Source organism: Ursus maritimus, unplaced genomic scaffold (genome assembly GCF_017311325.1).
Source record: "Ursus maritimus isolate PB19 unplaced genomic scaffold, ASM1731132v1 scaffold_14, whole genome shotgun sequence".
Lineage (NCBI taxonomy): Eukaryota > Metazoa > Chordata > Mammalia > Carnivora > Ursidae > Ursus > Ursus maritimus.
Window position 1 is genome coordinate 8994882 of NW_024423786.1, and position 14481 is coordinate 9009362.

The following is a 14481-nucleotide window of genomic DNA, read 5'->3' on the forward strand; positions in this document are numbered from 1 at the left end:
AGGAGAGAAAGGAGATGAAGAAAGTGTGTTCTTTATTTATTTGTGTTCTACATCCTCCCCTGAAGCATTTTTAATTGTTTACATGGAACAGTATATTCATAACAATGTTGATGGGCTTTAAACTGGAAATCAGGGCCCCAGAGAGAATGAAGCTGATGTTCCTCTGTATGGGCCCTTTATAGCTATGGAAGCGCTTATTTTGTACCTGAACTTCTGTTAGGCCATCTTAGAACCGATCCGTTCATTTTTACATTCAACAAGTATTCATTCAACTGATATTTATTCAGGTATTTATTAAGCACGTACTATGCTCCAAACACTGTGCTAGATGCAGAGTCAAGTGAGTGAACAAGACACCATAGTACCTCCTCTCACGGGGATTATATCCTAGTGAGGAAAGATAGATAAAACATGAAAGCAAACAAACCGACGAATGAGTATGCAAAATATCATATGGTGATGTGCGCTAAGTCGGGAACAGTACTCAGGGGGCCCTGATGTCACCAGGAGGTGACATTTGAGTTGAGATCTGAGTGACAAGAAAGACTTCGGGTGACGACAGTTCAATAACGGATGTAGATGCAGTTTCCCCCCTGACTGTTTCTGGAGCGATCCTCCATCGGAGTATAGGGCACAAGTCAGTGAAGGGATGTTGCGAGGCCAGGGCTTGTGTGCTCCACACGTGTAACCTTCCGTGGGGCCCACTTGACTCCAGGAGAGACGTTGGAGTCCTGGAGGACTGGCTCAGCGTGTGTCTTCCCCGAGTTCTCTTTTCTCAGTCAGCGTTTTGGTAAGTCAGGGGCAGATAGCCAGGGAGTGTGTCCACTAAGGATGGTCCTTCTTCCTATCTAGACCTTGTCCCCTCTTCTCTCTGGATGTGCACCCAGAGTATTTCTAATGTTATCCCTCTTCAAGAGACTTGCCTCCTATGGAAGGAGCTAGTTTGGGGCCATATAATCAGGAAAAGAGAAGCAAACCTAGAAACCAGTGTTCCTCGTTCATCTCAGCATCCTCCAAGCTTCTCAGCAGAAGCAATCCAATAAAATGACTTTAGATTGGGCAACGTGGGCTCTCACCCCAGCCAGCTCACTGGCCTTACTTTCCACATCAACATAATGGGATTGATCATCTTGTCCTGCCCACCTCCTATAGGCCTTACATGGAGGAAACAAAGTGGGGAAAAGGACTTGGAGGAGCCAAAGGTGTTCCGAGGTGGAAGGGTTTTTGTCAACATGCTGTGTTTCTCCAGGTTAGGAAGACCCTGGATGCCACCATGCAGACCTTACAGGACATGCTGACCGTGGAGGACTTTGATGTCTCCGACGCCTTCCAGCATAGTCGATCTACAGAGTCTGTGAAGTCAGCCGCCTCCGAGACCTACATGAGCAAGATCAACATCGCCAAAAGGAGAGCCAACCAGCAGGAGACAGAAATGTTTTATTTTACAGTAAGTGGCCTCTTGGACCCAGAACTCACTGTCTGCTGACCTGCTGGCAGTGACTTTTGGGGAGCAGCCCAAGCTAGTGGGAGCCAGCAACACCATGTGAGTCAGTGAGAGCTAAAACACTTCCAACATGCTTCTCAAATGAAGTTGCCTGGCTTGGCTTTGGAAAATGCAAAAAAAGTGAATTACCAGTGGGGAGCATCAGCATTGATCCTGGATTTATGGTTATTGCAACTAACCTAGGAAAAAACCAGAGAGTTATGTTTGGTCAGGTGTGAGGAGAATGGCAAATGGAGCCTGGGGGAAGTCCCAGGTAACAGCCCTAAAGTTTAGTGTATGGTTGTCATGTTGATGTGTCTTGAGTTGGGGTGCGGGCTTTGGAAACCATGCCCTGGGGGACCCGTGCAAATTACTGGTGAGTTGTAAGCCCTTCATGTAAAATTCCAGATACACTTACATTCCATTCAGTTGGGGCAGGGAAGAACAAGCTAAGGGGCTTTAGTTCAACATGTGTTTAGTGAACACAGAATTTGGGGGTTGTAAGGGACCTCAAATCTTCTATCTGATGCTTGGTCTCATTCAATCATATCCCTACCAAGAAGTCATCCAGTCTCTGCCTGAATAGCCCCAGGATGAAAAGTTCCCTCCTTCCCCAAAGAGCCCTTTTGTTTTGGCCTGTAGCTGGCTATAGATATTATAATGTCTTCCCTCATCTCTGTTATCTTCAAAAATCTGCTTCAGTAGGATTTCTGGTCATTGATCTTGATCCTGTTCTCTGGGGCAACCCAGAGAGACTAATTCCACAAGACAGTCTCTGGCTTGCTTGTAGGGAGCTGGGTTTTCATGTCTCCAGGCTAACCATACCTGGTTTTATAAATCCTGCCTCATTAGCTTTCATTTTGAGTGGCCTCTGCGCCCTAAACTCTTTTCGAACATGTTCCTTTTGTCGATGCCTGTTCTAAAGTCAGCAGCGGTCTGACCAGCACAGAATAGAGCTAAACTTCCACCTCCTTCCACCCTAATGCTTTTCATATGTCCTAAGATCATATTCTTTTTGTTTTGTTTTTATTTTAAAAATTTTAATTCCAGTATAGTTAACATACGGTGTTATATTAGTTTCAGGTGTACAATATAGTGATTCAACAATTCTATACATTACTCAGTGCTTATCAAGATAAGTGTGCTCTTAATCCCCTTTACCTCTTTCACCCATCCCCCCTGCCACCTCCCCTCTGGTAACCATCTGCTTGTTCTCTGTAGTTAAGAGTCTGGTTTTTTGCTTGTCTCTTTTTCTCCCCTTTGTTCATTTGTTTTGTGTCTTAAATTTCACATATGAGTGAAATCATATGGTATTTGCCTTTCTCTGACTGATTTATTTCACTTAGCATTATACTCTTTAGATCCATCCATGTTGTTGCAAATGGCAAGATTTCATTCTTTTTTTACAGCTGAGTAATATTCCACTGTGTGTGTGTGTGTGTGTGTCTGTGTGTCCGTGTGTGTGTGTGTGTGTGTGTGTGTGTGTGTACCACATCTTCTCTATCCATTTATCAACTATGGACACTTGGGCTGCTTCCATAGTTTGGCTATTGTAAATAATGCTGCTATAAATGTAGGAGCGCATATGTCTTTTCGAATTAGTGTTTTTGTATTTTTTGGCTAAATACTCAGTAGCGGAATTACTGGATCATATGGTGGTTCTATTTTTAATTTTTTGAGGAATCTCCATACTGTCTTCCACAGTGGCCGCACCAGTTTGCATTCCTACCATCAATGCACGAGGGTTTTTCTCCACATCCTTGCCAACACTTATTGTTTCTTATGTTTTTTTATTTTAGCTATGCTGACAGGTGTGAGGTGATACTTCATTGTAGTTTTGATTTGCATTTCCCTGATGATGAGTGATGGTGAGCATCTTTTCATGTGTCTGTTGGCCATCTGGATGCTTTCTTTGGAGAAATGTCTGCTTGTGTCTTCTGCTCATTTTTTAATTGGATTATTTGTTTTTTGATGTTGAGTTGTAGTTCTTTATATATTTTGGACACTTTGGACCTTTTATCAGATATGTCATTTGCAAATATCCTCTCCCATTCACAGGGTTGTCTTTTAGTTTTTGTTAATTGTTTCCTTTCTGTGCAGAAGCTTTTCATTTTGATGTAGTCCCAATAGTTTATTTTTGCTTTTGTTTCCCTTGTCTTAGGAGACACACCAAGAAAAATGTTGCTACAGCTGATGTTAGAGATATTACTGCCTGTGCTCTCTTCTAGGATTTTTATGGTTTCAAGTTTTGCGTTTAGGTCCTTAATCCATTTTGAGTTTATTTTTGTGTATGGTGTAAGAAAGTGATCCAGTTTCATTCTTTTGCATGTAACTGTCCAGTTTTCCAGCACCGTTTGTTCAAGAAACTTTTTCTCATTGCATTTTGTCTCCTTTATTGTGGATTAATTGACCATATAATTGTGGGTTTATTTCTGGGCTCTCGATTCTGTTCCGTTGATCTATGTGTGTGTTTTGGTGCCAGTACCGTACAATTTTGATTACTACAGCTTTGTGGTCTATCTTGAAATCTGGGATTATGTTATCTTCAGTTTTGTTTTTCTTTTTCAAGATGACTTTGACAAATTATTTGGGGCCTTTTGTGGTTCCATACAAATTTTAAGATTATTTGTTTTAGTTCTGTGAAAAACACTGTTGTTACTTTGATAAGGATTGCATTAAATCTGTAGATTGCTTTGAATAGTATGGACATTTTAACAATATTAATTCTTCCAATCTATGAGCATGGGATACCTTTCCCTTCGTTTGTATTGTCTTCAGTTCTTTTATGAGTGTTTTATAGTTTTCAGTGTATAACTCTTTCACCTCTTTGGTTAAATTTCTTCCTAAGTATTTTATTTTTGGTACAATTGTAAATGGGATTGTGTTCTTAATCTTTCTGCTACTTCATTATTAATGTATAGGAATGCAACAGATTTCTGTATATTGATTTTGTATCCTGTGACCTTACTGATTTCATTTATCAGTTCTAGTAGTTTTTTGGTGGAGGCTTTAGGGTTTTCTGTATACAGTATCATGTCATCTGCAAATAGTGAAAGTTTTATTTCTTCCTTACCATTTGGACGCCTTTTATTTCTTTTTGTTGTCTGATTGCTGTGGCTAGGATTTCCAGTACTATGTTGAATAAAAGTGGTGAGAGTGGACATCCTTGTCTTGTTCCTCATCTTATGGGAAAAGCTCTGTTTTTCACAACTGAGTATGATATTAACCGTGGGTTTTTCATATATGGCCTGCAGTGTGTTGAGGTATATTTCCTCTAAACCTACTTTGATAAGGGTTTTGATCATGATTGGATGTTGTACTTTGTCAAATGCTTTTTCTGCATCTATGTTTTTATCATTTCTCCTGTTGATGTGATATATCATGTTGGTTGATTTATGAATATTGAACCACTCTTGCAGCCTAGGAATAAATCCTACCTGATTGTAGTGAATGATTTTTTTTTAATCAATGGTTGAATTTGGTTTGCTAGTATTTTGTTGAGAATTTTCACATCTCTGTTCATCATTGATATTGACCTGTAGTTCTCTTTTTTTTGTAGTGTCTTTATCTGATTTTGGTATCAGGGTAATGTTGGCCTCACAGAATGAAACTGGAAGCTTTCCTTCCTCTTCTACTTTTTGGGATGGTTTGAGAAGAATAGGTATTAAGTCTTCTTTAAATGTTTGGTAGAATTCACCTGTGAAGCCATCTGCTCTTGGACTTTTGTTCGTTGGGAGTTTTTTGAATGATTCAATTTCATTGCTGGTGATCAGTCTGTTCAAATTTTCTATTTCTTTCTGATTCAGTTTTGGGAGGTTATATACTTTTGGGAATTTATCCACTTCTTCTAGCTTGTTCAATTTGTTGGCATGTATTTTTTCGTAATATTCTCTTATAACTAAGATTTTCTTATAACTAACGTGTGTGTATATATATATATATATATATATATATTTATTTATTTTAAAGTTAGTGTCAGTCAAATCTCTATTCCCTATGTACTATTATTAAACCAGGCTACCTTCCTCCTAAAGGTGATGTCTTGGGTAGGTCTTATGTTTGGTACCAATTAGATCCCCTCTTGACAGATTTAGTTCATGGCTCCAGACTGTCAAGATCTTGTTCCAGTTGTTCAACGTATGCGCTCTGTCTTCAGACCTTATGTTGTCTGCAGAGTCAGTGAGTGTGGCTTTCACACCTTAGAGTTTGTCAAATAAAAAAACTAGGGGATAGGCCAGGGCCAAGGCCAAAGACAGAGTTGTTTAAAACATGCTACGGCTGATGTTGATCCATTAATCAGCACTTTTAGATCGTGGTCATTTAATTAGTCACAAACCCACCCAGTTCTCACACCGGCTCCATCTTGTGATAGGCCTTGTCGAATCCCTTGTTGAAAACATGGATAGCATTTCCTCAAACATCACTGTATGACTTTGCTGTTTTCAAGAAAGAAAATGAAGCTGGTCTTAGTGAGTCAGCCCGTGCCAGTTTCTGGACCTTACCACTTCCACTGAGGATGTACTATGTGTACAAAGAGAGTGTGTATGAATATTAGTTCTTTTTGGCAGCGGAAACAAAGAAATCTGGCTGGTAGAAGCAGAGAAGGGAGTCTAGCCTGCTTGAAGTTAAAAGACAGAATTCACCAATGTTCATGATTAAGGGTCATGAATGTTATATTTTCATTTTAATATTTAATCTATCAACCTGGTTGGTGAGTACACTTCATGACTTGGTGTTGTGATATTATTTTAGGCATTTTTGAGGACATAATATTCCTTTTAATGCAAACATTAGTACATTCTGATGGCATTCTTTCCACCATGGGTCACAAATGAAACTTGGAAAAAGTAGGCAGAGTTCATGGGTCCCAGAGCCCTGGGGTATAATGTCCACTAACCAGTGAATAACCCACCAAGGTGTGAATTCTGTGTTTAGGATTAGCACTTCAGCTACCAGGGGCAGCAGGGCATGATGGAGAAAATACCTGCTCATACCTCAGCTCTGCCTCTTATGGCAAAGTTTTAAACATGGGATGAGAGCAGAGGGTGTCAATACCGGAAGCATCCAGAGAGAGCCTGGGGGGTGCAGAGAGCAGTTATCAAACTGAAGTATGCATTTGAATCACGTAGGAAGCTTGTTAAAAATGTATGTTCCCAGCATACCACCCACCCTGAGGTGGGCCCTGGAAATTTGAACATGTCTGAGCCTCTGTGGTATCTTCTTCAGGTGTAAAATGAGGGGTTAGGCTTACAGTCTTTTTGAGCAGGAATCTGCATTTTGATCCTCTCCCCAGCTGGGTAGGAAGCCACTGGGCCCTGTACCACACTTGGAGAAATGACATGAGTCTACTGTCACTTTACCCTGAGGAGCACAGGGAGTCCTCTGCTCAAGGCAGTATAGTACACTAAATGGCCACAGCTCTGCGCATCTGTCTCCCTCTGGCTAGAATGGGAATGACGATGCTCCCCACGTTTGCTATCCAGGATTGTGATGAGGACCAAAGGTACATGCTGGAAACTGCCGAGTCCTCTACAGGTACAAGGGGGAGTGGTTCTTAATAACAGGGAGACAAGCTCCTAGGAACCAAGAAGGACTCTCTGATTGAGGAGAGAGGATACCACCATCTCCTGCCAGCCCCACCGTTCCAAGTTGGGGATAGGGTGGGGTGACCCCCATCTTATCTGAGCGCATGTCAGCCCCTGCTCCATGGGATTTTACCCTATAGCTGTCTTCAGGGAGACGATGGTGAGCTGCCAGGTGCTCCTTTACAGGTCACATTGTGGTGTCCCGAGCACCGTGGTTCACTCGCACCCCTTTCTGAGCATTCTGGCTGGGGCAATAAAATGGATTTCCTTGTGAGAAGCTAGCTGGCAGCTCTGGGGCAATCATACCATCCTGTGCCTTCATTTCCAGGGCATTTGCGATTGCTGTTTCATCTGCTGAGAAGGCTCTGTCCCCCACGTGCCCCGGTGTACCAACGCGGCCCCTCCCTCACCTCCTTCGGGCCTGAGTTCACAGGGCAACTTTGCCGCAAGGTCTGCCCTGATTCGTAGTCCCCCATTCCTGCCTTATTTTTATCCGCAGCATTTACCAGCAGCTGACCGATTGTGTCTTTTACTTTGTTTATTAGCTTATTGTCTCTCTTCCCTCTCTTCTGTGTCAATCCCTGTGAAGTTTCTCAGCACGGGCTCTAAGCCAGGCACAGCTGTAGGCACTGGGGAGCCAAAAACCAATGGGGTGTGGACCCCAACAGCAGTGGCTCACAGTCTGGCAAAGACACACACCAGCAGAGGGGGCCCCAAGCCTGGATTTGGGTGACACGGGCCGGGCCAAGGAAAGCCAGTACTCGTGTAGAGGCGTGGCTGGGGTGCAGCTGAATTTGGGCACAGGTGGGTGTGTTTCTGCTCTGGGGCTCCTGGCCCTCTCCATTGCTCCGAAGTGCATTGTGCTTGACGAGGCCCCTGAATGAGAGGCAGCCTGGGGATCCCAGGGGCCCTGGGCAAGTCAGTTCCCTATGCCAGCCTCACCTGTCTCATCTGTAAAAAGAAGAAAATTGTATCCCCCAATGCTGTTCAGGTTATTTGAACAGGAATGTCTTTAGGGGCCTGCAAAGTCCCTCCTCCTTCAGAGCGGGGCCAGATGAGAGAAAGGCTCGTTAGGAGGCTCCTCTGTGACAGATCTGATAAAGCGCTCTCGCCTCAGCTGCTGCCCCCAGACATGGTTCCTGTTTTTATTGCTCATGGCCCAGAAGCACAGCGGAGCCTGAGGACTAAAGAAGCCGTCTGCTAGGGACCCCCGCAGTCCTCACCTGACAAAAGCGCCTTTCATTGCTCACATTGCCCCTGAGCTTTCTTTGTGTTCCCTAAACTGGCCTGGAATGTGTAGGCGGACAGCCGGACAGCCGTGCTCGGCAGAGCTGGGGTCTGATGGAGAAGAGCAGAGGAGCAGGTCAGAGGCCCCTCTTTCTCCCATGCTGGGGTCCTGGAAGGTGGTGTCATCTCCCTTCAACTCCCCTTTGACCTCCCCGGCACAGAGGTTGGTTCCAGGGGCAGAGACCGTGTGACTTGGCTCTACAGTCTATAATGCCCATGTGCCTTGTGTCTTACAGAAATTTAAAGAATATGTGAATGGCAGTAACCTCATCACTAAGCTGCAGGCCAAGCATGACTTACTCAAGCAGACCCTGGGTGAAGGTGAGTTGGTTAGGTGGCAGAGGCCTGTGAGGAGGGGTGCCTATTTTGTTGTGGCCCCTTGAGCCGTTGCAGCTCGAGACATGGGGGACTTGGCAGAATGAGGCCTGGTACCAGAGCCAGTGGGCAGGACGGGACAGGCTGGCACAGATGCCGAAAGGGGTCTAGTCTGGCTGCAGAAAACATGGGGCAACCAGAAGTGTTAGTTTAGGTTTGGGGGATGGATCCATCATCCCAGTGATGAAGGGGGTCCCCAGTAGGTAGGGAGTGGGAATCCAGGAGTGCAGAGGTCCGCATTGATGCTTGTCAGCAGAGACTATTTGCCAGGAATATTAGTGGAGTGCCTGGCCAGGAGGCTAGGTCCAAAAAACAAAGCTCCATATATGGAAGGCAAAGTTTGGTCCTTGAGGGATGTGGGGAGTAGACTTAAAACTACCCAAAGTCTTCTAGTGGAAGTTGGAATAAAATCCCAGTGCTCTCATGGTACATGAGGCCTCACATCATTTGACCTCTGCCTGTTTCCCCGACCTCATTTGTCATACTCTACTCCCTTACTGTGCTCCAGTCCTACTAAGCTCCTTTCTGCCCTTCAAAACTCATTGAGCTTATTCCTGCCCCAGGGCCTTTGCATCTGCTGTTCTCCCTACCTGGAATGCCCTTACCCCAGATCTTTTTTTTTTTCCAATATTTTACTTATTTATTTATTTGACAGAGAGAGACAGTGAGAGAGGGAACACAAGCAAGGGGAGTGTGAGAGGGAGAAGCAGGCTTCCCGCTGAGCAGAGAGCCCGATGCAGGGCTCGATCCTAGGACCCTGAGATCATGACCTGAGCCAAAGGCAGACGCTTAATGGCTGAGCCACCCAGGCACCCCCTTTACCCCAGATCTCAATATGGGTGGCTCCTTATCCTTCAGATGTCACTTCTTTAGTGAGACTGTCCTTGTCACCCAACCTCAAGAAATCACAACCTCTGTCCCAACACACTGATTTTCTTCATCTCACTCATCACCATCCTATTTATTATTTGTTCATTTGCTTATTATCTTTGGTCACACCCCCACCCCAACAGTATCATATCTTCAATCGGAGTAGGGACTTCCTTGTTTATTTTGTCTATCCCTTTATCTCCAGTGCCTAGAATAGTACCTGGCTCACAGTAGGCACTCAGGTAATAGTCACTAAATGAATGTTGAATGGAAAGGTCATCAGAACATGAACTAGGCCCCAAGGTCAGGGATGGTTTGCAACAAATTATGGTAGCCCTAGAAACTGGTGTGTGGCTCAGCTTTGAGGGGACAAACTGACCTGGGGTTTCTAAAGTTGCTAAGCACTGCTTGGAGCTCCACATCCAGACATATTCTTGTGTTCTGTTGGAGAGGGCAATTGGCTGAATAATGTGTTCTACCTAAAGAAAAAAAAGCATGGGGTCCAGGAGATAGGAGACCAACATGAGAGAGATGAAGGGAATTTCCAAGGTGATGATGCTAGTAGATCCCAAGGTGACAGCTTGAAGCAAGCCTAGAGATCACCCAAGTTTTTCAGGAAAGGAGGAGTGTGACAGTTGAGAGTCAGAGTGGGACACGGGACTGGCACTCATTGGCCGTTGGGGTTGTCCTAGCCCCCGACTGGGTCAGTCTCTTCTCCAGAGGGGTGCACATTCTAATGGCTGTGCTCTGGCCACCCAAGTCTTCCCTGACACTGTCCAGTTAGCACCAGTCAAGTGGGTAGCTGGAATCTGCAGATGCTTGGCATTTGTGACCCCCATGCTTTAGAGGAAACAGTGAGAAATTAAGCCATTTCCCAGCCCCAAGGCTCTTATAAGCTAGGGAGGAGGCAATTCACAAATTCATAAAAAATCAAAAGCAGTAACATTAAGTTACACAGTAACATTGGTTGAATTGCCAGGTGAACAGTACAGACTCTGAGGGTCTGAGCCAGGAGAGGAAGGGATCACCATGGGCCCAGAAGAGCCAAAAAGACTTCAAGAAAGATGCATAACTAGAGCTTGGAGGAATAACCAGGGTCTAATACCAGAAGAATTTTTTCAGTCAACTTTATTGACATGTAATTTACATACAATTAAGTCTACCCATTTTACATAGAAATTAGTTTTGATAAACATATATACTCAGATCAGGATATAGAAGATTTCTGTCACCCCAGAAGCTCCTCTGTATCCGTTTGCAGTTAATTCTCCCTCTGCCACCCCAAGCAACCACTGATCTGACTTCTATCAGCAGAGATCACTTTCGTGCCTTCTAGCTGGAGAACTTCTGGGAGTGATGGAAGTGTCCTGTATCCTGATTTGGGTGCTGGTTGGACACGGGTATATACATTTGTCAAAACTCATTGACTGGGGGGTAAAGGTGGGGAGGAGTGAGTTGCAATGAGCTTTTTCTTCATTTTCCCTGACTCCCCTCTCCATTTTGCCCATCCTAACATTTCCACATTGGGCCAGGTGAGCGGGGCTGCAGAGATGTAGGGCGGCAAAGAGGGCACCAAAGCAATGAGAATGGAGGGACAGGGAAGAGCCAGAAAGTCTTAGAGAGGAGCTCAGATGGGGTGATAGGCACAGCTCCCACAAATAGCATTGAAGAGGAGGATTGGTTTTATGGCCCTGGCCCTGGGTGGGGAGGGGGTGCTGGGGGCTATTTCTCAGAGCCATGCACCATAAGGTAGGCCCATATGAGTTGGTGGCTACTTGTATTTTCAAAATCGGGTGCCCTGGAATTAGAAAACTAGATGTTCTTTTGAAAAATAAGATCCCAGATGAGAAAGTGCTTTTGTCCAGCTCACTCTTGCATGCTGTCTGATGCAACCTTTTCTTACTGCCCTTGCCTGAATGGCCTGAATGAAATAATAATAAAAATTAGTTTGGGTTGGCATAACTCCTTACCAGTTTGGTCTTCCAAGTTTCTTTAGCCTTCAGCTACGCCTTGCTCTGAGATGTCATTTACCAGTCCTCCTTCTGAGTTTTAGGCTGAATAGCAATGAAAAACTGCAGGAAAATGCAGCTTCTGAAGTATAAGGGCTGCTAAGAAAGAGCCATCGAGAAGAATCTCCAGAGTCCTGTCCTCTAGTAACTCAGCCATGGAAAAGCCCATTGTGCTTCTTTTGAAAACTGGGATGGGCTTTGTTAGACTGGTCAATTCTGGAGAGGTTTTGGGTTGTTTCGTTTTTGTTTTTGTTTTTTAATAGACTTTGGTTTAGGGGCACCTGTGTGGCTCAGTCGGTTGAGCATCTGACTCTTGGTTTCAGCTCAGGTCATGATCTTAGGATTGTGAGATCGAGCCCAGCATTGGGATCCACGCTTAGTGTGGAGTCTGCTTGGGACTCTCTCCTCCCTTTCCCTCTGCTCCTCTGCCTGCACTCTCTCTCATAAATAAATAAATAAATAAATAAATAAATAAATAAATAAAATCTTTAAAAATAAATAAATTAAATAGACTTTGTTTTAGAATAGTTTTAGATTTACAGAAAGGTTGCAAGATAGTACAGTTAGTTCTCATATACTACACATCCAGTATTTCCTGTTATTGTCATCAGTGAGTATGGTGTATTTGTCCCAAGTAATGAACATGGGTACATTGTTATTTCTAAAGTTAATAAATTACCAAAATACTGAAAAGAACTGCAGCTGAGACCAAATCTGGAGTCACTTTTTATCCCTACTGCCTGACACAGGTAGGTGTGGATTCTTAGGGCACTGGGTGAAAGGGGAAAACATGCACTGACTTGGGTGGGTCAAGTTCTTACGCATTGGACTAACAGGGGCACGAAAAAATTACATAGGCCAAAGTGAGCTCAAAATCTCAGCTGCTTCATTCTTCCGAGTGTCAGTGGATGATTCACCTCTGCCTGCACATACTGACTCTTCATCCAGTAGAAAGCTATTCCTGGAGTGGGCTGGGGTAGGGTTACACCTGCATCAGTGGCCTTTTTAAGTCCTCAGAGGGCTATTTTGTATTGTGAAGGACACTCTGAACATTTTGGAAACAGGTGAGAAATGTGGGGCCAAGCAGAATATTTTGATTGAGGAGATACAAAGTTTTTTTTTAATGAAATGTATCATGTAATCCATTTCTCTAAAGTACTCTTTTGACAGCATAGCTCAAAGAAGCCACAAGTTAGAGGAAACACAAACACTCACTTAGAAGCAGATTTTTTTAACATTATCGATCCCAGACACACAAGTCAAAAAGCTTCTAGGTGTCCTCCAAATTGGCGTTCCTTGTTGTAAATGTCACTGCCACATCTTGGGAACGAGAACACACCCGTATATGCCCTTGGCTGTTGCTATGCTGTTTTATTGGCCAGAGGATTCTTAGTTTATCATCATGTCTGAGTCTAAGATCTGACCTTTTTACTGCTCCGAGTAGTCTGTAAGCTCCAGGGTTTATTCCCAAGATACGGGTGGCTTTTCAATTTACTGTAGCCCCTCAAGAATGAATAGTGCATTGTCCATAAAAGGGATGGGGCATAACCTTTTCAGACCACGATTTAATAGCACTTTATGGAGCCAGTGTCCGCCAGGACCAGACAGTCTGACCTTCTGAAAATGACTGAGCCACTAACTATAAAATATATTTAAAAATCCCAACAGGTCTCAGAAGGTAAAGGGTAGAAAAGTTTTGATTTCCGAGTTAACACAAAAAATATATGTGTATAATATTTTATGCATTTTTATATTGATCTACATTGAAATATTTTTCATGTATTAAGTTAAACACAATATATTATTAAAATTAATCTCACTTATTTCTCTTCACTTTTTGTAACACGGCTGCTAGAAATTGTGGCTTCCATTACATTTCTATTGGACAACCCTGGCCTAGAGGTGCTCTGCTGCACCATAACAGGAATGCGTACTGAATCGTGCTGTGTGGATGAACCTCAAAAGCATATGCTAAATGAAATAAGCCAAATGCAAAAGACTGTGGATTGCATTATTCCGTTTTTATAAAATGTCCAGAATAAGCAAATCCGTAGACACGGAGAATAGATGAGCAGTTGCCGCAGGCTGGAGATGGGAAGGGGGAGTCACTGTGAATTGGCACAAGGGATCTTTTTCGTGTGAAGGAAATTTCTAAAATTGAATTGTGGTGACAGTTGCACAACTTTGACTATTTACTAAATAACTGAATCATGCATTTCAAATAGGTGAATTTCATGCTCTGTAAATTATGCTTCAATAAAGCTGTTAAAAATATAAAAGAAGGCAGTGGCTAGGAGTCTGGAATTCCAGGGAGATGGAAGATCTGGAGATAAGATTAGGGAGTCCTTGGTAAGCACTTCAGTCACCGTCATGCAGAGAGGGTGTGTAGAAAGAGATCTGGGTACATCTCCTGGGGGCATCCCATCATTTAGAGGTCAGAGGTTGGGCAGATGAAGAGACAGCAAGAGAAACTGAGAAACAGCCTATAGGGCAGGAGGGACACTTAGCAAGTGTGGAGTCATGAAAGTCAAGAAGAAGGCTTTGTAAGAAGAGAGCAATTCCCTGAGTCGATGCTGAGAAGTCAGATAAGAGCAGAGAAGACAGTGAATTTGGCCACACGGAGCTGGCAGTCTCTGGGGATGGTGAGGCCAGAAGTCAACCTCAGTGGGGTGAGCAGGGGAGGCAACAGTGCTTCCTAGACAGCTTCTTCAGCAAGCTTTGCTGTAAAGAAGAGAAATGGGGATGGAGTTCAAGGGAGAAAGGGGGCCCAGGGGAGGTAGATAGTGAATGGTCAGGCAAGGTAGGTGGGTGCATCTTATGGAGGCATGCCAAGACCTGTCTTACTGATGTTCTTTTCCAGTGAAGGAAGCAA

General features: G+C 43.8%; 1 protein-coding gene across 1 annotated transcript in view; it reads left to right on the forward strand.

Moving 5' to 3' along the window:
* Positions 1–14481, forward strand: part of SRGAP3 (SLIT-ROBO Rho GTPase activating protein 3) — a 127099-nt gene that overhangs the window by 70100 nt on the left and 42518 nt on the right. Inside the window, exons 9-10 of the mRNA XM_040628128.1 lie at positions 1250–1447; positions 8592–8676. Of these exons, the coding sequence (XP_040484062.1) occupies positions 1250–1447; positions 8592–8676 (283 nt within the window). The remainder of the gene's footprint in view (positions 1–1249; positions 1448–8591; positions 8677–14481) is intronic.